Raw genomic sequence first — 27134 nt, 5'->3', positions numbered from 1 at the left:
AGAATGTAGTAGTATTGATGACAACATGGTAGCTGTAATCAATGAAAATGCTGAGTAAAACGAACGCTTGAATATGCCACTCACGAAAGGGTGCACCGCAATCACAATGTTCGTGGCTACTGGCAGCACGTGTAGCATTCTCAATAACTCACTGGAGACGCAAATCCTAGAATCTTTAAAATAGGCATTCCACTTGACCAATAACAACAAGCTCCAACTACCAATCTTCACAAGAGAGCCAATCAACACCCTTGTACAAATCCCAAATTCATTTTGAAGTAATAGTTGGGATACCGCCGCAGCGGAATTCACAGCATTGTCAGGCGAATTGAAGCTATTGATCGTATAGGGTCTTTGAGAAGTTAGGCCTTTCCATTACACAAGTACCCTATGAGAAAATAATAAATGAATAAACTGCCCTGAAATGAATTTTGTCATACGAAGCATGACAGCAACATTGACGTCTAAAAGGGAATGACGAAAGCTAGTTACGACGCAAACAAGAGAGCAACAAGCGACCGATTGTGATTCCGACTATTCCGCTCAACAAATGTTTGCCGCCGACCGATTCCCCTTTTAGAGAAAACACTTCACTCGCTATTCGCAATAGTGACTCGGCTTGACTTGGTTTGCGACAGGGACGCCAGACTTCAGTAAAAATCGATTCAGATAGATGAGGGCCCAGACCTAATGTATAGACTACATAATGGATTTTCAACTGGGGTCGTTCTGTTGTTTATTCTTTCCTCAATCGTTTTAACTCGTTCCCAAATCGTCTTTTAATGCTTTGATCTTTGCAACGAAATTCATTGATGATTTTTAGAGCAAATATCGCTGCTCTATAGGAGGTTTCCCAGTTTAACATTTCCACTAATTCCAAGGCATGATTTGTGCACAAAAATGCAGCACCATTGACAGTCAAGTGCAGACCATTCAACGTATTCATCGCGGAGACAACTTTTGTTGGCAATTTTAGCAACCATATCAAACATTTGTGTGGCTTCCTTCGTTTTGAAGGCCAATAAAGTTCTATCTGAACTCTCATTAAACTGACAAGGCATGAAAAAGGACCTCAGAGATGGGAAAATGTCCAAAAACTGTGTTTTTTATGACAATTTGTAGTATCAAAGCCGTAAAACCCTTACCTAAAACGTAAAACCGCAATAAGTTTTTTATTTAATGTACTACAGAGACGATGCCACCTGCCTTTGTTTAGCTTAAGCTATAATTTGACTAAAAAGAGAAGAAAAGTGACAGCTGAAAATCCACTGTTTTTTTTGAAAACAAAAGTATTTTTAAAAGTCAACAGGACCGTAAGCTTTCGACTGAAAAGCTAGATAGGTTTTCCTGAAACTCCTTAGTTAGCTAGTTGGACTTGTCATTTAAAAGCCTTGATCGGAACAGTTTGAATTTGTAGTTGACAAAAAATGAGAAAAGAATTAAAAAAAAAATTGAAATTTCAAAATTATTTTATAAAATAATTTTGAAAATAAATTCTGATTATAATTTTTTAGACAAACACTAGGGTTGCTATTGCTTATTGTATTTTAGGAACAGGTTATTTTTCCGAATATTATGGATATCGATAGTTTGACAAAAACACGATATATCAAAAACAATTGAAAATCGAGTTAAATTTGCAAAAAACAGGCAAAATTTTAATTCAGAAAAACTCTCAAAGGAAGTGCAAGCAAAACTAGCCCGATTTGGATTTACCGAAGAATGTGTCAGCACTTTTTAGGTGCGTTTATCTGGTAACTTAAACAAAGTGGACTAAAGACGCTTATTTAGTGCTGTTATTGATTAAAAGGATGCTAAATTTTGAGATATAGATAGCCCTAAAATTGAATCAAACAGTTCAAAAACATTCTTCTATCTTTAGGTTTAAAACTAACAACACTATTGTTAACAATTCTAATGCTTTTTTTGAAAAATTGGCAACAAAGTGCGTAAAAATACGGAAAATATGAGCAAAAGCAACGAAGATCAGTCAAATGTTCATAAAATTTTCAACCTCGATAACTCAAGAACAAAATTAAATAAAATCTTTTTTGTATATTCTACGCTGGACGGACCTTTTGATGATTCCACTCATCACTCTACGATGAATATATCGATCGGACAAAATTGACTGAACAAAAAATACAAACCCATTTGAGTATTAGTTCCTCCCCACTGAAGTGGTTCGGAACAAACATGACATAAGCTAGGTAAGAATTTTATGTGCCGACGCACATTAAGGGTACTCCTTGCTTTGCCATATTGGACTTGATAGCGGTAAAATATTAACTGCGGAAATTTCCAAGATAATTTGACCCGAAAATTTGGATTCTTATTTTTAACCCAGAGACCAGAAGAAACTTCCTTGTAATTAATGGATTCCTATTGGAGCTTATCGATATCTTTTAAAACTTCTTAAACTGTTTCCTCCATCCAAAAAACTGATCAGAAATCATCTATTCGGTCACCAGAGATTCTGATTATTAAATGGCTAGCAGGTTAAACAGAAGCTCTACTGCAGGAAGCTCTACTACACAGTTCACTTAGCAACCAAAAAATAATTCGCATCACTCTGATATCACTCAACGCTCATGAAAAATGCTTGAGTTATAACTAAAATTGGTTACATACATTGTGCAACTAACAATAGCATTGCTGGTTTCTAATCGTTAACAATCAATTACTGCACTATCACAATAAAGCTTCATATCAAAAATAACTTCTGAACTTTATCCAAACCTCACGTCACCTTGAACAAAATGAGTAGCGATTTAAAGCAGATTTCACCTTTGAAATATCTCAAAAATAAATATATAGCAGTATACGAGAACAAATAGTTCCGTCCGCGTTTATAACATGTAACATAAATTATAAATGATCGAATTTGATTTCTAGAACTAGTCAAATTATTTTAGTCAGCATTGAAAATGTTCTATTATGAGGCATTTAATATTTGGGAGCTGTTCAACAATACCCCCCCCCCCCCATTTGACTTAACAGAAACCGCAAATTAGTATTGACCGATTTCAAATGCAATTCTAAAATTCTCTTTATGATCAATAGACTGATTAATCGGTCTATTAATTAATGAATTGGGCCAAGTCTTACTTCAGACAAAAGAAAAGGGTCTGGTACTGGGGCTCGAACCCTTAATCTCCTCACTTTTGTGATTGTCTTACAACTATACAACGCCAAACAACGCTGAATTTCAATTTTGAATCGTTTGTTTTTGCATTAAAATCATATTGTCTAGATTACGCAACATCGTGCATGTTTAATTTTTCTTAAAATGAAAGGAATAATTTTGTTTAAAACAGCCTACATTATCAGTGGGGATATTGTTGAACAGTTGAAACACGTACGTGCAAGTTTTAAAATGTTGCAATGTCAGATTCTAGAATGCACGATTTTCCTATATACAGTCGCAGATTCCAAAGTTCAGGGCATTTTAAAACTTGCTAATTGCGTTTCAAGCAACGTCACGTGACTGTGCTAAAGACATTTAGAAGTTCTGGCTCAACCGCTAGACGGTTCTCAATAAACGTCAGAAGTTCTCAGTGACTTCAGACAGTGTCAGGTGACCTATACATCCAATTGAAACATGGATTATGCAACTATTTTTGAGGCTACGCATGGACTGAAGAAGCAAAACCTCGCAACTGTTGATAAGTTTCCGTACAAAATTGGATTCTATAAAAATGAAGAAGAAGAAGCTGTATCTACAGATTTGAAGTGTCAATTTCCATCTCGTCAAAATAATCGTCGAATTCACTAGAAGTAGCATTTCGACCACTGCTCATGTAAAATGTGTCCCTTCCACGGCCATTGTATATATCCTCTATTTGAGTACTGCTGGGAAACTCATGCAAAGTGTGGGACTTGACAAAGTTTGGGTTGATTAGAAAATCGGCCGAATTTTGAGGCGCGGCTGCCGTGTTTCCTTTGGGTTGATTATTGGGCAAAGGGTTCTCAGTGATTGTCAACAAGTCGGGCGAACTGTCGCTTGCAAACATCCGGGTCCGTACACCTGGGCTCGCACAACCCGGGCATTCGCCAATGTCATAAGAAGCGTCTTCGGATAGTCGGAAATTCCTCATTCGGCTTCGATAGATGCTGTACAAAAGCATAAACACAATTAGGATAATCCCAGCCGTTGTGAGCATCGCGACAACAACAATATCGAATGTCTTGATTTGTCCGGATTGGTTTGGTTTGCTCTCGGAAGCCAGCTCATCAAACTGCATCGTCCGACGAGCGTGCAGAGATTGCGGTGCCAACACCGCGTGTGGATTTATATGCTCAAAGCTCTCGGATGCAGGGCCTGTCGGAAACCGAACCGGCGCCGGCGAGTGAAAGAATGTTCCACCGGATCGCTTCAAGGATTTTGGTTCGCCGCTGTCGGCCAAAAATAATTGCTGTTTGTCTCTGCTGGCGGGTAGTTTTGTGTGAATATCAATTGAAAGATTGCTTTTCCTGCGATTTTGGTCTTCGCAAATCAGTTGGAATTTGCGCCGTGTGTTCTTATTTGCCAGACTAGTGTAATAAATTAAACTGGACAGAGTCCTTTCGAAAATTTCCACGGAGGCGGCTACAGGTCCCCTGATAATTTCTTGAGCCCCGTCGGGGGTTTTGAGTAGAATTATATCCGGTATTTCCCCTGCTATGGACAAGCCTTCATCTCGATTGATTCCCTCAAGCGGGGGTAAAATTTTCATGCTGCAAGACTCAATTTTCCGCTTTTGTTTATCATCAAAATCCATATCGAACCTCACTTCTGGGAATAGCCTGACTCCCCCGTTAAGGGTCTCGTTGCTATAGGAATAGAAATTAGATTGGGTCCGTATAATTAGGTTATCGTCATTAGGAGTCACAGTGATGTTAAAAGCCTGATGAAACTTTCTAACTTCCCCTGTATCGACCTTGTAACACACAGCCGTTGATTCCACTTTAACAAGTCGGGAAAAACTACTGTCGAAACTGGCTGTGTTAATATAATGAACATTCCGCGCCATTTGTTCAAATTGAAGCCATGTAGTGTTTTCTAGACCGGATAATTTTTGTCGCGATTTGCCCCCACTTCGCTCCTCGTTTATAACATGTGCCTCCTCATTATGGGTTGTAAGGTAATCCAGATATTCCAGACATTTCCGATCACAAGGTTCTTCATTTTGATGCTCGCTAGGGATGTAATTCAACGACGCCATTTTTCCCTGATAATGCTGAACAAATTCCCCATTGTTAACACCCTCTTTTCCATGCCAGCAAGCGCCAATAGTCCACGATACAGATTGATTTAAATTCACAAAGGGCTCTCCAAACCTAGAATTTGATAAATTTTGTGGTTTCCCGTCCACAAAAAGGTTCACTGAGTTATGCGTGTCAACATTCAGAACAATATAATGCCACTTTGCATCTTCGCAAATATGTCTCGTAGACCAATGAAATTGGGTCCTAGTTTCGATTCTTAAACTGTCGCGTCGGAACGTTGGTTTGTGCCAAGTTAAGCCAACATTACAGTTGTGTAAGTAAAAGTGAAAATGATGTCTGTTTTTACCCTCAGTATCAGTTTGGCATATTATTGTTTGTTTACCCCTGTCATCTTGGTCTAACTCCCCCTCGTTAAATTTCTCGGGTTGCAACCAAGTTGCAAAACCAAATTTTTCCGGCATAATTTCAGCAATCGGAACTATTTCCAAAGCAGTTAGCGTACCGTGGAAGGTGTAAATCTGTCTGGCCTCGGGTCCCAGACCCGTTTCCAGTAGGTTATCCCCGATTCCTGGACATCGTTGCAATCTGGCCTCCTCGGATTCTAAAAGACACCCTGATGTTCCAGGTACCAGTTCGCTTTCAATTGCGAATGAGGAGCAGTTGAATCGACAGCTTTCAAAGTGTGCTTCGGGTAATAGACAAGCTAAATGGGAGTTAATAGTAACATTTTTGATATCTTTCCAACCCAAATTGCACGGCGGCTCGACTTTCACAGTAACTGGAATTAGTCTTGAAATTTTATTTCCACAATCCTTAGCTTGAATGTGAAATGAATAGTTAGCTTGGCTACTGAAATCTAAACTTTTTGTTGAGTGGAGTTTGCCCTTAACAATAGAACTGAACCTAAAAGGAACCCTTTCTTGACCACTTGTCAGTCTCAAATTGTACTCACAAATCGAAGAGTAAGTCTGGTCACAATCGTGATCAAACGCTTCAAAAATATGAGAAAACCGCTCGCCTGACTCCACTGAAAATTCATACTTTTGCGCTTCAAATTCGGGAACAAATTCATTCACATCGTAAACAACAACAAAGAACGTGCTTCGATTTGATCGTCGCTTTTTCTCAGAACAGTCTGTGAAAGTTAAATCGAACTGATAAGTTTGTCTTTCTTCACAATTTAATTGACGCAAAGGAATTATGAGCAATTCGTTCTCATATTGGTTCAGCTCAAATCTGAAAGCTGGCGGTTCGTTTCCTTTCAACTCAATTTCGCAAATTTTGCGGTCTAAAACCAAAGGTGGTACCAATGTAATAGAATCCAGAGTATTTTCAACAGCTATTCCGCTGTAGTGCGATTGTATTCGGAAGGTGTTTGGGTCGCTGGTTGTTAAGTCGGAACTTTGGGTTGGTTTGATGGTACTGGTCATGGCTTCATCAATGTTTTTCGTCTCGGGTTCCGTTCTTTCGTCGGGGACGGCAGAGGCGGTTGGTTTTTCAGTTGTCCCATCGCTGTAGGGTTTCGTGTCAACTTGTGACAAATATTGATCGGGAAAAGAATTGGGCAACTTCGTATTGTCAACTTCGTCAAGTTTCTTCTCGGCAGTTGGAACTGAAACCAAATATTAGATCAAGATCAATTGTTGTTATCTGTCTAGAAATATTTTTTTATTCATTGTTGCAATTAAATTATCAAAGGAAAAAAGCTTATGCAAATCAATAGCAGACATTTCAATTAAAATCACAAAAGCCAACAGGTTGGTCTTTCACGATTTGATTTTTAGGCTTCATTTTTAAGAGAAAGTTGATGGGCAATTAAGGTTTTAAAGTTCGAAACACTTTATCCGATTATAATGTATATTCTACTAGTTTATTATATGGAAAAATTTGAGAATATGCTGTCAGTACAATTTTAGTGCAGAACGTGGGGACAGAGTTGTTGACAGTAAGAAAAAGCTGAAAATCTGATATAAAATTTGATAAACATTGAAAAACCAAGAAGACAAAAATGGATAAAATATAAGAAAAAAGCCTATTGTCTCATTAAAATAAGGAAAGAATTAGAATTAGGAATATTCTGGAAACCTAGTGCAAAAACTCTAAGATGAAAGGATGCGAAGAAAATTACAACATTCCATTTTGGCGGTAGGCAATGCATTATATTACATCCTGTGGTAGACAATGGTAGACACGTTAGCATTTGCGCAAAATTCGTTTCCACAGCTTGCAAGGCAAACATTTTTCACTAAGATATCTTATCTTTACTTTTATGGTTCAAAAAATTTTCAACATATTTGAAAATGACTAGCTTTGTCCGTTGACGCAGTGTTTTTCATTTTTCACGGAAATAAAAAAGTTGAGACATTTTCGGGATGATTGCAAAGGTTTTACTAGATGAATGTCATCATTAGAACATAAACAGAAACAAAATGGCGCGCTTTATCGGTGTGCCTTATGTCCGAGAGAATGGAAATGCTCTGGTACAAAAACCAAATAAAAAATTATTTTTTATCTGGATAGTATTTGAATCGATTATAAACCCGAAAAACCAGAAATTACTAAGTATTATAACAAAAATTGACATTTTTTTAATAAACTATCTGAAATGGAATGGTATGGCTTTACACTTATGAAATTTCGTCCTCAGAAAATCCAACGGAAAATTGAACAAAAAATATTTTCCATAAAAAGCATCTTTGTTAGAGCAAAGCTTTCTATATTTTCACGATTTACTGGCGAAAATTTCTCAGTATCTGGCTACTTTTTAATCCAAAGTAGTGAGCAAATGTTGGATTAAACGCTGAATCAATAACACAATAAACGTGCAAGACTCTTATCGCTAATATGAGCCGGAAAAATAATGGCAAAACTGATAAAAGCTCAAGCAACTCGCAAAAAAGAGAAGACAACAAAAGGATTAGTGTAGGGTTAGTGAGAGAAAATTTGTCATTGAAGCAATCAGTTCTATAGACCTTGTTTTAGTATTTGGGTACAAATTGAAAACTGTTAACTGCAGTCAATTTCCAAACATGATTTTGCAAAATGGTGATGTTCGCAGAGCATAATGGCAAAAATGAAAGCTAAAACTTTGATAAAAATCGAATCGCTTGATCAGTTTATCCGGAGTAACACAATAAATCACTCAAATTTCCAAACGCTACACCTCAATATCAAATATAACGCTCGTTAAAAAGCATAATAGTCATCTTACAAAACAAAAATGAATGCAGTAATGAGGGGGGAAATAAGAATACAGAAGTCGCGAAAAACCGTGCGGAAAAAAATTGCAAACAAAATGACATCCATGGCTAAAGATTTTTGAAATCAGAGTTTACAACACTGCTGGATAGAGTTGGTTAAATTTTTATTCCATTTTAAAACAAAGACTTTTGCTTCAAAACAATTGTAGAAAACCCATAACCAGGTTATACCAGGCGCTTAGTAATAAGTGCTCTAAAGTGCTCTAAGATGGCAAATTAAACAAGCAAAAATAATCTGTTTTGATATTAAGCTGTGAAAAAAAAAACAAAAAAAAACTTGTTTTGAAAAAAACTCAAAATGTCCAGATCTGTATTTATATATTTTACTTCAAGAGTCCACAAGTTTAGATTATATGTGCTTCAATCTACACATTGAATTTAAATAGCATAGCTGTTAATGTTCAACAACAGGGCGTCTTATGTACTAGGTTTTGACTTTCCTAAATTTTCACGTTAAACTTTGAAAATTAACCAAAAGACTTCTTTCTACCTATTTATTTTAGGTTAAGTTTTTGTCTGCATTTCTCATATTAGATAAGCAAGTAAACAGCTAAGGACATTTGACAATGCCTGAAATCGATTTCGGACACAGCAGATGTAAAAACAGTTTAGAGTCCACAAACAGCTTATATGATCCAGAAAATAGTTAAACGTTTGCAAAAATGCTCTGAAATTGGCTGAAAGTTTAGGCGTCATAATGTTTTGCCAAAACGACGAAGTCAAAACTTTTCAAAAGACATTACCTCTGATGGTCTGAGATGACATCAAAAGCACTCGTAAATTTTCTGAACAAACAAATTTATGCTAGCATATTTTACTCACATTTTGTTGGAGAAATGTGAGACCAAAAATTCCTAGCCCGTTGAATTGCTACTGAAAAGAAATAAAATCTGCATATAACAATTTATGAATGCTTTTTCAAAGATTAGAAATACAATTTTTTGCCATTAACTGTTCAGCAAACAATAATTCATATGTATTTGCTAAAACAAGAAACTCATATAAAGTAATTTTCTTAAATTCCTTCATTCAGTATAAAAGAAACAAATATTGCTTAAATTATTCTCATGTGATTCCAGCGAATATTTTGTTTTACACTAGATATCTTTCTTAAAAATCAAAGATCAACTCAATGTTTACCTCACAATTTAGATATTTTTACAAATTTTTCATAGCAGAAAGAAGTGCTCTGACTTGAAGATTGCTTATTTAGAAACAAAAATTTGGTTGCAAAATTTTTTTACTTAGGCTCTGATCATACTGCCGAAAATGGCAGATTCAGTGAAGCAGTTTTGCGGTAGTAATTTTTAGTTTCCAGAATTCATCGTTCTTCTTTTCTTCTAATAATAATTTGCAGGTTTGATGAAGTTTTTTTGTATAGGTCTGTGACCAACTGAGCAAAAACTAAAACAACAACTTCCTTAAGCTTCGAATTCAAACCAAAAATAGAGATAATAAAGCTATCAAAAAATAAAACATAGAATGAATAAATGTTTTAATGCAAAATATGATCCTAAATCGATGAACTGTGTTTCAGCACTCAGTAGTTTTGCTACTGATTGCTCCTAAAAACTTTTGTTCTCTTCTCAATGGAAAGAGATTTCAAAACGATCTGTTATTTGAAGCACAAAAGTCAGGCAATTACCCTTTATTCCCCAATATCTAATCGAGTCCATTCTTTTCAAAAGCGGGACCGAGGTGTTTATAATAGCGGCTATTTGAGTTTATTGGTTCCTTGAAAAATGAAAAATAAAAGTAACATTTTAAATAAAACAAGAATTTATTTTAAAATAAAGTAATCGCAACCAGCGATGTCAAGATGTCAAGAGCACTAGTCAAGATGACAAACTTTTTCTGTTAAAGTAAGACATTAGTAAACAATAAAGTTATTGCCGGTTCTGAAAGTCTCCAATTTTTTCCGGCCTTCCCAAATTTCGTGAACAATCACTTCCGGGTCTTTTTTTTCTAATTCGAAACTAACAATTGTGGGACCAAAATTTTGTCCGTTTTCACTAGTTTCAAAAATGGAGTCATTGAGCAAGATGAAAAGTTGAGGCCAAAGTTTTGATATAGAAGATTAGAAAAAGCAAACTTATTCCACCGTGGCTAGGAATTCGCTTCAAATCAGAAAAAAAAATACAGTGCGAGGCAATCGCAGGTCAATTTAGCAATTATTTTTTTAAAGCAAAGATCTATTTTGTTTTTCTTAAGCGCATATTTCAAAATTATTATAAAAGTTTGATTTTGTTGTGGTTGCATATCTGAGATCAGATACTGATCAATTTTTAAAAATTGATTATCACGGTTGCTGAGATGAGAAACAATTCATTATTTGTGTGATAAATTTATATCCTGTGGAATTAGTCTTGGTGCATATTCCATACGTACACAGATGATAATCGAGGGATATGAATGTATTGAATCAGTTTGTCCCAACTGTAAATACACAGCTCAGTGCCGACTCAGTCTTTATTAAGTTTTTCGTTCAATCAAATCCGATGCTCACAGTAACATCATTTGGACAATGGCTTGGACCACGTTAGTACGAAAGTCTGGACAATTGTCCTAAACTAGTCTGACCAAAGTTGTCTTCAAGCGCGCACAATATTTCGAGCGCACGATAATCTTATCAGAGATGAGTTTTGTCTGAGACGGTCTGATCAAAAGTCATTTTGGTCTGGACCTCAACTTCGGTATTATTACAATTTTCAAAAACATTGCAAAAAGATTGCGGCGAATAGTTCAAAAAAACACCACAAAAAAACATGTCTGGATAGATCCAAAACGTGCGATAGATCCAACTTTTTACTGTTTTAAATGCCAAGCCCAGAATTGACGCTGGACCTCTTATTGCTTGCTTTAGAGTTTTTGACTAAAATGGTGCCATTAAGTTCAACAATTTCTTATGAACGAACACAATATTTAAGCAAACATGTTTGGTTAAACACGCGACAGGAAAACATTACTTTGTGGGTGTTTTTGAACTGTCAAAATCAGCATAACTAATATTTGAAAGGTTGTTTTCCGATCATGAAAGTTTATTAACAAACAAACAAAAATCAAACTGATCAATCAATATCTATCTACGTTATGAAGATTCATTCATATACTGTTTATGTTTATTATGAGTTGTTTATAGTTTACTAAAAATTATTAGTTAATTTGTTAACTCTTCAAAGAAGATAACTTCAAGTATTTAGCTGATCGATCGGTTTTATAATAAAGCAAGCCCAGTTTCCAATTCAAACACGTTGATTTCCACTTATAGTTTCAAGAATCATAGATATCTTGTGGACTTTAGAATCATAGACCTGAATCAGAGAGAGGTCTAATCGAGTAATGGAGGGCAACAGTCGCGGGGAACAGGGAAGGGGAAAGAAGGCCAAGAAGAAGTCAATGGGGGGATCAAACCGCATCGACAAACGAGATGACGAGGAGAACTTAATTGACAACAAGTAGTTATTATAAATTATATATCCACTTGAAGCTGTAGCCATGATTATGCAAAAAATGAGTCGTTTCCTCCCCCCCCCCCCCCCCCTCATTGTGTTATACGCCCACAGTTAAACGTGTGTAACTACATAGTAAATCATTATCCGTTAATTTGTAAAGTTCCCATGGGAGTAGCAAACAAACCGCGCCCAAGCAGCTTTGGGGAGAACCATGAACCCCGAGAAACTGTAAATATTGGAATATTTGAATGATATCGTTCATTAGCGTAGCAATGATTTGGGGTCACAACTGATACTGTTTGTCAGTTGCAGACAGAGTTTTAATCAACTCAAGTTGGGATAACAACAGAGCTCAACTCAACGACAAAATAAATTGTTAAGCACAAAGAACCCTCTTAAAATGATAAAACACTGTCCTGAGTTTTCTCTGGGATTAGACTGCTCCGCTCAGCTAATCTTTTCTGCTGCTATTTGTAGAATGGCGGGAAGTGAGTGATGGTCGAAAAATTATAAAATCCCCCATTATCGTAAGTATGATACAATGGGGGCTAAAATTTTGAGGCGGGTGGTGCTATAATGGCAAAGAACTTTGTACAAAACAATTCGACGAAGCGGTGATTTACATGATGCAACTCTACAAACGTAACAAGAAGTTATTCAAAGCTATAAAACTAATGATAAAACGATAATAAATTTTTTTAACAAAAGCTATAAATAAATAACAGGGAGAGTAATAACAATAAAAATTTAAAAAAGTAAAATAAAATACATAATACAATATAGAAAGAAATTTATTAATAATAATAGTAATAATAATAATATTTTAAATAAAATTAATCATAATAATAATAATAATAATAATAATGATAAAAATAATAATAAAAATATTAATAATAATAATAATAATAATAAGAATAAAAATAACAATAATAATAATAATAATAATAATAATAATAATAATAATAATAATAATAATAATAATAATAATTTTAACAATAATAATAATAATAACAACAACAATAATAATAATAAAAATATTAATAATAATATTAATAATAATAATAAGAAAAAAAATAACAATAATAAGAATAATATTAATAATGATAATAATATTAATAATAATAATAATAATAATAATAATAATAATAATAATAATAATAATAAGAATATAAGAATAATAATAATAATAATAATAATAATAATAATAATAATAATAATAATAATAAGGGTAATAATAATAATAATAATAATAATAATAATAAAAATAATAATACTAATAACAATAATAGTATTAATAATAATAATAATAATAATAATAATAATAATAATAATAATAGTAATAATAGTAATAATAATAATAATAATAATAATAATAATAAAATAATAATAATAATAATAATAATAATAATAATAATAATAATAATAATAATAATAATAATAATAATAATAATAATGATAATAATAATAATAATAATAATAATAATAATAAAAATAATAATAATAATAATAATAGTAATAATAATAATAATAATAATGATAATTGTCAAGATGAATAAAAGAGCAGTTCCAAACTTTCGCAATTCAACTGACTTCGTTCACGATTTAGGCAAAAAGCGGTGAATAAGTTCACGGCTTAGAGAGATAGAGGCGAGACCAGACAATACCTGTCATCGCTATGTACAGATGTTAGATTTTGCAAAGGTGTTACAACAAGTGATATAAAGTTTACTGCGTACAAGAATGATGAAGAAAGAGTTTGAGACCAAATGGAATAAGATAACTAAATTAACAGATGCCCGAGTGGTTTGATAGAATAATAGTATAAGAGATTAACAGTGTTTATAATAATACTTGAGTCTTGGTTTCCTTGTCGGGTACTTCCGTACCACACTCCCCTCCTTTCAAAATTTCGGCAGTTAGATGTCGAAAATTGTATTGAATTGTTCAATGTCCTCTGGGTCTAGTGACGAAATAGGACTTTGCTCTTGAGTTGGGCGATCCGGGATCTCAGAAGGGGCTGTGCTGTAGCTTGAGTGTGGGCTATCAATTTGTTCTGGGATCTTGCATCTCTCGTCGTCTGATAATGAATGCTCTATGGAGATGTTAATTTCGTTGTCTCCGATTCTTGTGGACTCAGTTGGCGGGGGTTTTTGGTGCGCGTTGTTGTCGGTCAGTACTGCCTCCTCTGGCAGGACATTGTGGTCGGTATCCAACTCTATCAGGATGGTAGCCGGTATGTTTTCCGCTGTGTTGGGGTTGTTCTGTATGCTTATTGTTGGATGATGTTGTTGCATGGCCCGGATGGGCTTAGTTATTGTGATTGTTGGTGGGTGAGCTGGTTGTTTTGTGTCCCGATTGGGTTCAACTGGGGTCCCTTTGGTCTGATTCCTGTTTATTGGAAGTTTTTGCACTATTCATTCCACAGATCCCCGACCTTTGTTTGATGTGCCCATAAAGTCTTTTGGCGAGACCATTGTAATCGGGCTTTGTTGAGGCGAATCTGATACGAGGTTGATTACCTCTACGGTATCTGAGTTATTCCACTTGTCCAGGTCTGCTGACAATGGAGGAATGTCGTCGTTGACGTCGTTTGGCCTCCTTCAGTTTGGACTGGGCTAGTACTGCCTGCTTGGTTCTGGATTCGAAGTGTTCGCTTTGTAGGTTGTTGAGCTTTCCTTCTGGGATTCCCTGCTTTTCCTTTGCGTTGTTTTTGTCGTTGTTTCATTGTTGTCGTGTCTCTTTTGGCTGTCTTGTTTTCGCCTGGATGGGTTTGCCTGCTTGTACCCGGTTGGGGTTCGTCTTGTTGTTCTTTTGCTTGCTCCGCTGCCAGTTTCTCTTTTCGTTTCTTTTCATCTAAATAGAATTTTTTGATTTTCTCTCTATTTCTTTTATATTCGCCAACCGTCTTGCATGCTACAAAATCGATTAGTCTAGGTTTATCTAGGATTGTTTCAGTGGCAATGGCTATGTCTCTTTTTCTGATTACTGTGTCTTTTCTCTTAGGTGTGTCAATGATGATTGTTTGTGGTGTGTAGTGTGTGATTGTCCCGTCCGGGATTATTTTCCACATCGTTTTAAGTGTGCCTCGCGGTTCTTTTACTCTGCGCATTACGGTTTTTCGTGCTACTTGATTTTTTGATTTTACTATGACGGATGGTTTATCTCCGAATGTAATGCTTAATTGATCGGGAACGATTTTTATTGGGGAAATGGTCTTACGTTTCAGCGCTGTGGGTGCACATTTTGTAATTAGGGGTTCTTCGTCTGAGTCTGTTTCAGCGCAATTTGATTGGTATTGTATGTCCAATTGGGGCTCAGAGTCAGAATCTTTGTTCCAGATCCCCGCCTCACTCAGCATCGCCTGCTTCAGTTTCTTCTTGTCTAAATGAAAATTTTTTATCTTATTGTATGACAGGTTTTTGTGATTGGGCTTTTTTAGAATGTTTGTTAGTTGTGTATTTGCGTATTTGCTGTTCGACCAAAATGTGCTTCGAAAGGAGTGATATGTGTGGTTGTGTTGGGGATTAGTCTAATGTTTACTATTATATGTGTGATTTTATCCGCTAGCGTTTCCTTGTCCCATTTGGGATTTAAATTTATTGCTGAGAGTCACCTTTTTATTGTTTGTATCATTCGTTCTACGAGTCCTGTTCCTCTGTGGTCTCCTGCCGGAGCTAAGATTAATTTAATGTTGTTAACTTTACAGAAAATTTCGAAGTTTTTTGATTTGAATGCCTGTGCTTGGTCGCACCTTAATGCTCGTGGTATGCCATGAAATGTCATGTAGCTGTTAAGGTACTCTATTGCTGTTTCAGTGTCGCAGTTATGGTATGCTTTTGCGTGAGGGTATCTAGAGAATCTATCAACTGAAACGAGTATGTATGAGTCCTCATTTTTTTCTTGCATGGGTCCTGTGAAGTCAATTTGTACCTCTTCATTAGGTTCTTGTAGGTTATTGAGGTGTGTGTGTTTATTTTTTGGAATGATTGATTTCAAGTTTTTACCGATGAGTAAACATGGTTTGCACCTTTGTGCCATAAGGACAATCTCCCTGTGAATGCGACGGAACCAGATGAGCTGTGCCATGTACATCATACCAGCTTGTCCCGTATGGGTTTTGTGTATTGAGTGAAGTGCGATATCGCGTAAATTTGGAGGAATATAAAGTTTGCCGTCGTAAAGAATGCAACCGTTATCGTTTACGGATAAGTCCTTTTTTAGTGTGTGCCAGTAACGAGAGTAATGTTTGAGAGCAAGCCAGTCCTGGTTCTGTATCATTTTACGAATTCTATTGCTCTGATTGTCAAGTTTGATGGCCTCCGATATGAAATTTTTGTTCATTACTTTATGTAAATTTGATAGGGGAATATTGGTATCCGATTGGGTGTTATCGAAGGGGTTTTCTACCCGGTTGGGATCTAGTGGGGTTAATCCTTTTCCTATGTTGCATTGGTGATCCGTTTGTGTTGCGGTAGTAATTGATTTGGGAGGATTTAGTTGTGGGGGTTGGTTGCTAACAGTGGTGTTTTCTTGTAGAGGGGTATTGATCATCTTTCTGGTAGGGGGACGTTTATGAACTAATTTATCGAAAGCATTAGAGTTTGGATTGTTTCGGGTACAAACGAGGACTTGAGAATTTGTGGAAAGAGAACTTGAATTTGAAGTTGATTTTAAAATTTGTAAAGAGAAGTTATGTGAAGAAGAGTTAGAATAATTGCACGAGTGCGACTGATTTGGATAACGAAATTGGCAAAAAGCGTGTTTGGTTTGTTTGTTTAGCTTACTAGTGTTTTTTACGTCATAAATTGCGTGCTTTATGTTTGGCGCGTTCTGTTTGGCGCTTTATGTTTGGCTGAAATTCTTTGCGCCTTGTTTAGTATGTGCTTGAATGTGTTTATTAAGTTTACTGCATAATTCTTATCGCTTTCGAGCGGTTGTGGTGCTGGGGAAATGGGTTATCTGCTGAAGTAGTCCGCAAATCCCATGTTTTTTACTGGTACATGTTGTACTGTGAAGTGGAAAGGTAGTAAACTCTACCCAACGGGTCAGGCGGCTTTGATAGGTTTTATTTCCCCTGTTGTTTTTTAGGGCTGATAAACGTGCTTGATGGTCTGTTTGGAGTTCAAATTTGGAGCCGTATAGGTGATATTTATAGTGTTCCAATGACCATACGACTGCCAGGAGTTCTAGCTCGTTAGTACTGTATTTTTGGTCGTTGCAGTTTACGAATCGACTGGCGTATCCTTTGGGGTGCCAGTTGTTGTCTAGATATTGTTCTAGGCAAGCAGCTACGAGTCCGTTTTTACTTGCATCACATCTGACCCGTGCGGGTTTTGTTTTGTCGAAGTGTTTTTTTTTCTATTATTTGTGTTATTGCCTTTTTGATTTTGTTAAATGCTAGGTCGTGTTTGCTTGTCCATTTTAGTTTGGAGCCTTTTATGCTGTTTTTTGTTGATAATAGGGGTCTCAGGTGTGTTGTTAATTCTGATAGGTTTGAGATAAATTTTATCATATGGTGTATGCTACCCATGAATGATCTAAGTTGTTTTAGTGTGTGTGGTTGGTCCATTTCTGAAATGGATTTTGTTTTCTTTTCTGTTGGTATTATCCCGTTTGGGCTAATTTTGTGTCCGAGCCATGTGATCTCCGTTTGGGCAAATTCGCATTTGTGAAGACTTATAGCTATATTTTCTTTGTCTAGCCCAGATAATACTTTCATTATCTTTTTTTCGTAGTTATCTATGGATCCTTTGGTGATGATTATAATATCGTCGAGAAAAGTGTGTGCTGAATTTATATTATTTAGTGTATAATCAATCGCTTTTGTGAAATGTTGCGGGCATATCAGTAAGTCCATAGAATCCATTGATGAATCTGTATGTTCCTGTGGCGTTTCCTTCCAGGATTTTGAAATTACAGTCTTTTTGTGTATCTTTATGGAGTGGAATTTGGCTATACGCATATTTTAGATCGATTTTCGAGAAGTAAATTGTTCCTGGATTATTTTTCAGTTCACTTTTTTTTTGGATATGGTGTCCATTAGGTGGTCAATGCTCTGCATTTGGTATTTGTTTTTATGTATTGCTTCGTTTAGTTCGTTGGAGTCTAGAGCTGTTTTTATAGAATTGTCGCTTTTAACTGTGATTACCACGGGACTTATGAAGTATTCGTCCGAGCATTTCTCTAGTTTAAATATTTGTTTGTCTTCTATTAGTTTTCTTAGTTCTTTTTCGACTTTGTCGATTAGGTGTATGGGTACCCTTCTTCCTTTATGTTGTGTCGGTTTGAAGTATTGTTTGAATGTGGTTTTAGCTATGTGATTTTTTGATTTTCCCAAGCGGGTGCATAGGTGTGCGAAGTTTTTGAAACCGTTGTGTGTTATTTTTTGTTGTTCAGATTTGATGAAGTTAATGATTTTCTCACCTTGCTTTGTTTGTGCTAGGTGGATCCCCAGTTTTTGAAGTATGTCCCTGCCCAGTAGGTTCAATGTGTTGTGTGGCACTACCTGTTTTTCACAGTTCTGCGCGTTTGAGTTTCCAGATGATAGGTGTATTTTGAGTGGGCTGATTATTTTGATCTTGTTGTTGTTGAAGCATCTGAACTCTCCCACTTTGGAGGCATAGTTTTGTATCTCTTTTCCAAGTTTATTTATCAATGAGTTCGCCGTTGTTTGTGAGACGAAGCTTCTTGGGCTCCCCGTGTCTACTAGCCAATGTATCTTGCTTTTTCCTGAGTGGGTTTCTAACCAATATTCTCCCATTTGGTTTTGGTTTATTTTGTTGATTTTTGTCTGTGACCAATTCCATTTTACTAGGTTGACTGTATTCCAGTCGTCCATCATTTCCCTCATGTAGCATGTGCTCTCGGGGTCGATGGATTCGTTTTCTTCAGAGTTGTTGCTCTCTGCCTGTGATATGTCATCCGTGGATGTTGTTTTAATGTTTCTTGTGTTTTGTTGGTGATTGTTATTTTGATCTGTGGATGTAGTGCCTCTACTTTGTATGTTAGTTCGTGTTGGCGGTCTTTGTGTTGGTCGAGGTGGCATTTCTGTTTGCACATTTTCGCGTAGTGACCTATCTTTTTGCAGATTCTGCACACTTCATTCTTTGCTGGGCAGTTGCTGAGGTGCCCGGGGATAAATTTATATCCACATTTCCAGCAGTCTGGAATTTGTCCGGATTTTGGTGTTTGTAGTATGCCTGTTCGTTGTTGTGTGCTTTGTCTTGGTTGTGTATTATTGCGTCTTATGTATTGTACATCAGATTGTCCTTAGGGGTTTGTGTCGAAATGCGATCTGCCAGCGTTTGTCATTTTTTGTTGGTTTTCTTGGCCTTTTTCTCTTGCCAGGGCGTATTGTAATGTTCCGATCGGGTCGCAGTCTTCTGATAACAGGTCCATTTGAATTTGTGGGTTTCTCATGAATTGAATAAAGATTCGTTTTTACTAAACTGTCCTCTAGATGTTCCCAATTGCAAAGTGCTGCTTTCTGCTTGATTCTTGAGTGGAATTTTTCCAGTGATTCGTTGTGTTCTTGTTTGCAGTTGAAAAATTGGTAACGATCAAATGTTTCATTTCTTACTTCTTTGAATGTGTCTTTTAGTTGTTCTACAAATGCATCTGTTGTGCATTTGGATATATCCGTTGGGGGTTTCTTTGATGGAAGATGTTAGTAGCCTCCTGTCCTAGGGACAGGTAAATGAGGCTTTTTATTTCTGTATCGGCCTCGTCCCAAGGGATGTTGTCCACGTATGGGCCTTTGTCTTCTACTGCTAAGCATTGGTTTTGCCAATTGACTTTTCTTTTGATGTCTCGTTGCTCTCGTTGCATTTTCTCGGCTGTTGTTTCGTCTGCTGTGGGGGGTTTGTACGTAGGCTCGTGTGGATTATCGAGTTCTGCATTCTGTGATTTGGGCCATAGTAGTTTTTCTACTTGTATATTTTCTGTGGCTGTTATGCCAGTTTTACTGTTTCGAACCATTTCTCCCACACTATGTTTGGTTGTGGCCCATTGTCCCAATATAAGGTAACCCCGATTGGGGATTTGGCTACTGCTGACTGCGCCATGTCAAGATGAATAAAAGAGCAGTTCCAAACCTTCGCAATTCAACTGATTTCTTTCACGATTTAGGCAAAGAGCGGTGAACAAGTTCACGGCTTAGAGAGATAGAGGCGAGACCAGACAATACCTGTCATCGCTATGTACAGATGTTAGAATCTGCAAAGGTGTTACAACAAGTAATACAAAATTTACTGCGTACAACGAGAATGATTAAGAAAGAGTTTGAGACCAAATGGAATAAGATAACTAAATGAACAGATGTCCGAGTGGGTTGATAGAATAATAGTATATGAGATTTAACAGTGTTTAAAATAATACTTGAGTCTTGGTTTCCCTGTCGGGTACTTCCGTACCACAATAATAATAATAATAATAATAATAAAATTAATAATAATAATAATAATAATAATAATAATAATAATAATAATAATAATAATAATAATATTGATAATAATAATAATAATAATCATAATAATAAGAATATAATAATAATAATAATAATAATAATAATAATAAAAAGGGTAATAATAATAATAATGATAATAATAATAATAATAAAAATAATAATAATAATAATAATAATATTAACAATAATGATAAAGATAATAGTAATAATAATAATAATAATAATAATAATAATAATAATAATACTAATAATAATAATAATAATAATAATAATAAAAATAAAAAAAATAATAATGAAAAGGGTAGTAATAATAATAATAATAATAATGATAATAATAATAAAAAAAATAATATTAACAATAATAATAATATTAATAATAATAATAATAATAATAATAATACTTATAATAATAATAATAACAAAAATAATAATTTTAAGAATAATATTAATAATAAAAATAATAATAATAATAATAATAATAATAATAATAATAGTAATAATAATAATAATAATAATAATAATAATAATAATAATAATAATAATAATAATAATAATAATAATAATAATAACAATAATAACAATATTAATAATAATATTAATAATAATAATAATAGTAATAATAATGGTAATAAAAATATGAATATTAATAATAATAATAAAAAAACAATAATTATAATATTAACAAAAATAATGAAAATAATAATAATAATAATAATAATAATAATAATAATAATAATAATAATAATAATAATAATACTAATAATAAAAACAATAATAATAATAATAATATTAATAATCAAATAAAGACGCGCAAATTGCTCTCAAACGGCTGGGCGAGTGGATTGCCTTGGTAATACTATAGATTCTGAATATTTAGGGTGGAGGTTTTACCCTATTCACAATTCCACAATTGTTCCTAGAATATATCTTTAGAGAAAACTACTGGACTGGATAGTAACTTCACAAACCTTCTACTCTTAACTAGACTAAAGGGTTAACCAGGCCATCCGTTCAAGTCCTATAGAAAGTATTTTCAGGTGCTATAGAACTGTAGTCAATTGCCAATAATGATGATGATAAAAGCATATGTTTGTAATGCTTCTCTATGTTATATGATATTTTAGCTTCCAAGAAGTGTTTTACCAAATGAAATAAATTGGTGACTCTAAGATTGAGAATTATACCAGGTCCTTAATTCATTTTCTAATTAATCGATCAACCAATATACTTAAAACAAATAGTAGATGACGTGAAGAGCTCGTCGGTGTTCACTCCGCAACCCAACCAGACGAGTATTAACCAACTTGATAAAACGTTAAGACATTGCCCATCAGGTACTTCAGGTTACTGCAGACCTTATTAATTGTCTACTTGGTTCACCATTCCATACTACATGGGCTAACTTAACTTGTCAAGTCTTCTACGAGCAGACAGGCCTACCCTCAGAGTGGTTTCACTATGCGGTCTCCTAGAAGGAGCTTTGCCGATTATTACTCTCAGAAATCAATCGTTTTGATGTTGTCCGGGATTCGATGCTGTCCTCCAGTTCGTTAACATAACTTAACCTAATTATTGATTGGTTGATCACTACTTTACTGGTCATCAAACTAATTCAAATCCAATAAATTGAAGCTAGATTGAGTATGATTTCAGATCCTTAGAGATATATTGTGAAGTTACTATCCAGTCCAGTAGTTTTCTCTAAAGATAGATTCTAGGAACAATTGTGGAATTGTGAATAGGGTAAAACCTCCACTCTGAATATTTAGGTTCTATATTGGCGACCACAGAGGGATCGTTTCTTTGAGCCAGCCTAAGTGAATTTACGTCTTCTTGAAAGTGGATACTCATTGGTTCGATCGCGTCCTCGGCTGTAACTAAGTTAATTCTTCCGAGGACATCTTCCAAAGAGTTAGCTGATGGGCAACTTTCAAACATAACCAGTCTCTCAGGTTCAGGTAGCTCAGGTGTGATGCTACACTGTCTTGACAGTCCATCTGCAATCCCGTGCTTGTCTCCTTGTCTATGTACTACTTGAAAATCGAATTCTTGCAGTCTTTGAAAAATCCTGAATATCATCCCGTCATTGTTTTGTCTAAATAACCACTGTAGCGATGCATGATCTGTTCTGAGCACAAATTGAGTTCCCCAAATGTAAGGCTGAAACCATTTCATCGACTGAATGACTGCTAATGCTTCTCTTTTTGTTGTTGAGTAACGACATTCTGCTGGCGTCAAAACTCTGCTAGCGAAAATCACTGGGTATTCTACTCCATCGACAATATTCGAGAGTACTGCCCCTAGACTGTTGTCACTTGCATCCGTGTCCACGATAAAAAGGAGAGTTGTAGTCCGGATGCTTGAGTACTGAGCTATCAATCAAAGCCTCTTTCAGTTTCTCGAACGCATTATGGCATTCAGGGTTCCAAGTGAAACGGCTGTTATTTTTTGTTATCTGGTGAAGAGGTTTCGCTATCCCAGCAAAGTCTTTGATGAAACGTCTGTAGTAACTACAAAATCCAATAAAAACCTCACTTCGGTAACGTTTTCTGGTCGTTTCCAGTCCCGTACTGCAATGAGTTTGTTTTCATCTGGTGCAATTCCCTCTGGGCGCAGTTTGTATTCTAGATAGGTTACGGATTTTTGAAAGAGGCGACATTTCTTGAGTTTGAGTTTAAGATTGGCCTAGCGAAGAGCGTGAAAAACGAGGCGTATGTGTTTTTCGTGTTCCTCCACATTCCCACTAAACACCAGAACGTCGTCCAAAAAGATTTGGTCAAACGAGAAGAGATATTCATTGAAGATGCTTGTCATAAGTCGCAGGAAGGTTCCCGGTGCATTGCAAAGATCAAATGGAAGTCTGAGGTACGCGTAGTGTCCACCATCGGGAGTGAGGAACGCAGTTTTTGGCATAGCACTCGTTGGCTAATGTGCGCTCGTACAGCTAATGGGACTTGCCAATATCCAGAGGCTGGGTAAAAACATGAGAAAATCGTTGCTCCGTGAAGATGATCCAGTATCTGGTCAATTCGCGGAAGGAGAAAAGCGTCTTTCTTTGTTACTTCTTTTTTACTTTATGTTCGGATAATGTTTCGTGCCAGCATGTCCACAATCTCCTTCTTAACCACAGTGGTCTTTCCAATTTTAAGTCTATGGGGTGCAAGCTTGATGGGCAGCGTATCACCTGTGTCAATTTCCTGTTGAACCAAGTGTGTTTGTCCAAGTTCGTTGTCGTTCATTGCAAACACATCTCTGAACTCTCGTAGCGGTGTTTTTCTTTCGTCTGTTTGTTGGTTAATGTCTGGAATTGCTAAAGAACAAATCTGTTCTAACTCTTCATCGCATGATAGGGTTTGGTTTGTTTCTGCAGTTACCCCGTGCTGTGTTTTTTCCGTTGTTTCGATTTGATCAGGACCGGATTCTGCTTCTAACTCACAAAGATGTACGTGCCTGGGGATTTCAAGTTTATAGGCAAATTGCAAATTTACAATATTGCTTTCTTTCTCCATCATCAGCTGCTTAGAATGGAAGTCGATTGATACTTTATTCTCCTCCATCACCTGGGTTCCAAGTATCAAAGGCACGTCTGTGTTTGGGGTCAACAAGAGATCGGCTTTCACTTTAACCCCGGTGTCGAACGTTATTTCGCCAGTGAAAACGACAAGTATTTTGAAAGGATCATTGGTGGCCGAAAGAACTTGTTCTCGGAATGGTCTGAGTTTGGAACGCTTTTCATACTGTGAGTAAGCTTTTTCTGATAGAGTGTTCACATTGCTTCCAGTATCCACTAACGCTTTGTGTTTTTGTCCGTCAAGATCAACCATCACGTAGACTGTAGGTCCAAAGACTACTTCGGCTTGAACTTTGTTCTGGGTTCGCTTTCTGCTAACTTGTTCTGGGTTCGCTTTCTGTAAAATGCTTTTTACGCTTGGTTGTCTATCGGTGTCCAAGTTTGTGGATATACCCGGTTGTATTGTTCTTTCCTGTGGACACTGATTTGACAATTGCCCAAACTCCCGCAATTATGGCACTGCATCGCAGACATTCTGGGTCGAAAGCCTTCCAGTCTTCCCGGACTTCTACTCTGAAATCTGGGTTGACTTGATTCGGGTAGAAATCTTGTTTGGGTCTCAAGAATTTTCTCCATGATCTGTGTATGTCGCTCTTGCTGCTCTAGCATCTTATTGACGCTTCTGGTCTGAAACTCGATCATTTTATTGAAACCCGATGACAGACTGGTGTTAAGTGCTCTAAAGTCAGCTGTTACTGACTCATCATGATCTTGCTCACCCTTTGTCCATCTCACATGTCCGTTTTTTCGTCCCCGCAGTTGACTGAATTCCGCTTTACTGATGGCGTCTAGAGCAATGGCTTGTTGTGTAGCTGCATTGAAGCTTCCCGGTTCTTCCTTCAGGAGTGAATATCTGATTTCGCTGTCCAACAGTCCGTCCATAAAGGCATCTTTGTTAGCTTCCTGTCGTTCCGCAACAACAAAATGAGCATTGACTGCCTCTCCTAACTTACGAACTCGCCTTGAGAACTTTTGGATTGACTCTGATTCCAATTGCTGAAGATTTTTGAACTCGGGGCGGGCACTCCTTGCGTTCGGAAAGTCGCCAATTCTGTGGTTAAGAGCGTTCAGAACTTTCGCTATGGTCGGGGCTGGTTGTACTTGCACTTGTTGAAAGTAATGATTGGGGAGATTGTAGTACTCATCTAACGCATAACTGTTCAAACACGTGGGTAGGACCTCGCGTTGTCTCTGGTCATCCCAATTATTGGCCTTTGACATAGATCCGAAGTGTCGAACCCATCTTTCGAAACTCTCGAAGTCGCGGCTAGGGTATCGGAGGGGTGTGAGAAGGGGTGGTGCTACGACTATTTGCTACTGATTGTTCGCCTGGTTCTGTTGTTGCTGTTGCTGGTTGTTTGGTGCGTTGTTCATTTTTGGTAATTGAAGTAATTTTCGATGTAAAACTAAGTGACACGCAAAAAAATAAATAGATGAGTTTTACCTTTGGAACGTATTCCAAAGATCTAATTCATCAGTTCTCTCAAATTCTGATTTTTCGTTTTTTTGTAAAAAGCAAAACCGCCTTCTAATCAGAAGAATCCCTCTGTGGTCGCCAATATAAAATCTGAATATTTAGGGTGGATGTTTTACTCTATTCACAATTTCACAATTGTTCCTAGAATCTATCATTAGCGAAAACTACTGGACTGGATAGTAACTTCACAAACCATCTACTCTTAACTAGACTAAAGGGTTAACCAGGCCCTCCGTTCAAGTCCTAAAGAAAGTATTTTCAGGTGCTATAGAACTGTAGTCAATTGCCAATAATAATGATGATAATAGCATATCTTTGTAATGCCTCTCTATGTTATTTGATATTTTAGCTTCTAAGAAGTGTTTTACCAAATGAAATAAATTGGTGACTCTAAGATTCATTCTCTCAATTCACTTTCTAATTAATCGATCAACCAATATACTTAAAACAAATAGTAAATGACGTGAAGAGCTCGTCGGTGTTTACTCCACAACCCAACCAGATGAGTATTAAGCAACTTGATAGAACGTTAATACATTGCCCATCAGGTACTTCAGGTTACTGCAGAAGTTTTTAATTGTCTACTTGGTTCACTATTCCATACTACATGGGTTAACTTAACTAGTCAAGTCTTCTACGAGCAGGCAGTCCTGCCCTCAGAGTGGTTTCACTATGCGGTCTCCTAGAAGCAGCTTGGCCGATTAATACTCTCAGAAATCAATCGTCTTGATGCTGTCCGGGATTCGATGCTGTCCTCCAGTTCGTTAACCTAACTTAACCTAATTATTGATAGGTTGATCACTACTTTACTAGTCACAAAACTAATTTAAATCCAATAAATTGAAGCTAGATTGAGTATGATTTAAGATCCTTAGAGATGTATTGTGAAGTTACTAAAGTTGTACAATTACGCTGTTGATTAACAGAAAACCGAAAGAAACGATTAAGTTTTACCCAGTCCCAATTATTACAGGCTATGGTTGCTTCAGAACAACTAGTTACAAATGCCTATGAGTGCCAAGTATCGAGGCGTTTAGCAAATACCTATTAGATAACAGTTTAAGCTCTACTAAGTTATGAGAAAATGTCTAAAAAGAGAAAGTAGTTGAAAATTTGCTAAGTTAACTTAACGAAAAGTATAGTTACCACAGTATACCAGTTCAAACAGTTATTACAATTTTCAGTACCACGACAGATATCTGTTAACTCACTCGTCTAATAAAATTTACTCCGCAATTCGGATTATCACGACAATATAATTATTTTCAGACCGATTTTGGTTACAAAAATTGGCTAAAATTAAGCCATATATATACTGCTTATCTATGTTTGGTTATGATAGTTTAGTCCTTTTTTTACCAAATGTTCCGAATCTTTGTATGAAAAATACCTTTTTGGGAAAAGTTTTCGGAAGGTCAATCATGACTTTGAAAACCTAGGCCCCTAATTTGGGTTTCTAATCCAATATTACCTGGGTGAGAATTTTGATGTTCAATCTATGATATAATCTTTATCACAGTCCATATTTACTTATTCAACCGTTCTCATCAGTTTAAATTTCTTCACCATTATTATCTTTGTACAGTTTCAAATTTAGAATTCGCTTTTGTGTTTAGAATAATTCAAGGTCAGTATTAATTGTTTCTTTTCCGAAAAACGCTTAAGTTTAGTTTTCCATTCCTACAAATACCAGAGCTACTCT

At 36.0% G+C, this 27134-nt stretch overlaps 2 protein-coding genes across 5 annotated transcripts in view; one reads left to right on the top strand and one right to left on the bottom strand.

The window, feature by feature from the left end:
* Positions 1–3336: 3336 nt before the first annotated feature.
* Positions 3337–27134, bottom strand: part of LOC142339027 (calsyntenin-1-like) — a 113592-nt gene continuing 89794 nt past the window's right edge. For all 3 annotated transcript variants that reach the window (XM_075388649.1, XM_075388648.1, XM_075388650.1), the window contains exon 3: positions 3337–6820. In XM_075388649.1, coding sequence (XP_075244764.1) covers positions 3720–6820 — 3101 coding nt within the window. In that variant the 3' untranslated portion in view covers positions 3337–3719. The remainder of the gene's footprint in view (positions 6821–27134) is intronic.
* The window catches only part of LOC142339026 (ATP-dependent translocase ABCB1-like), a 66802-nt gene continuing 50803 nt past the window's right edge, over positions 11136–27134 (top strand). Inside the window, exon 1 of one of the 2 annotated variants that reach the window (XM_075388645.1) lies at positions 11136–11923. In XM_075388645.1, the coding sequence (XP_075244760.1) occupies positions 11808–11923 (116 nt within the window). In that variant the 5' untranslated portion in view covers positions 11136–11807. The remainder of the gene's footprint in view (positions 11924–27134) is intronic. The other variant, XM_075388646.1, reaches the window with a different exon arrangement.

The sequence above is a fragment of the Convolutriloba macropyga genome, chromosome 5, assembly GCF_964194025.1.
Source record: "Convolutriloba macropyga chromosome 5, txConMacr16.3, whole genome shotgun sequence".
Taxonomy (NCBI): Eukaryota; Metazoa; Xenacoelomorpha; order Acoela; family Convolutidae; genus Convolutriloba; species Convolutriloba macropyga.
This window is presented reverse-complemented; position numbering and strand designations above follow the sequence as displayed.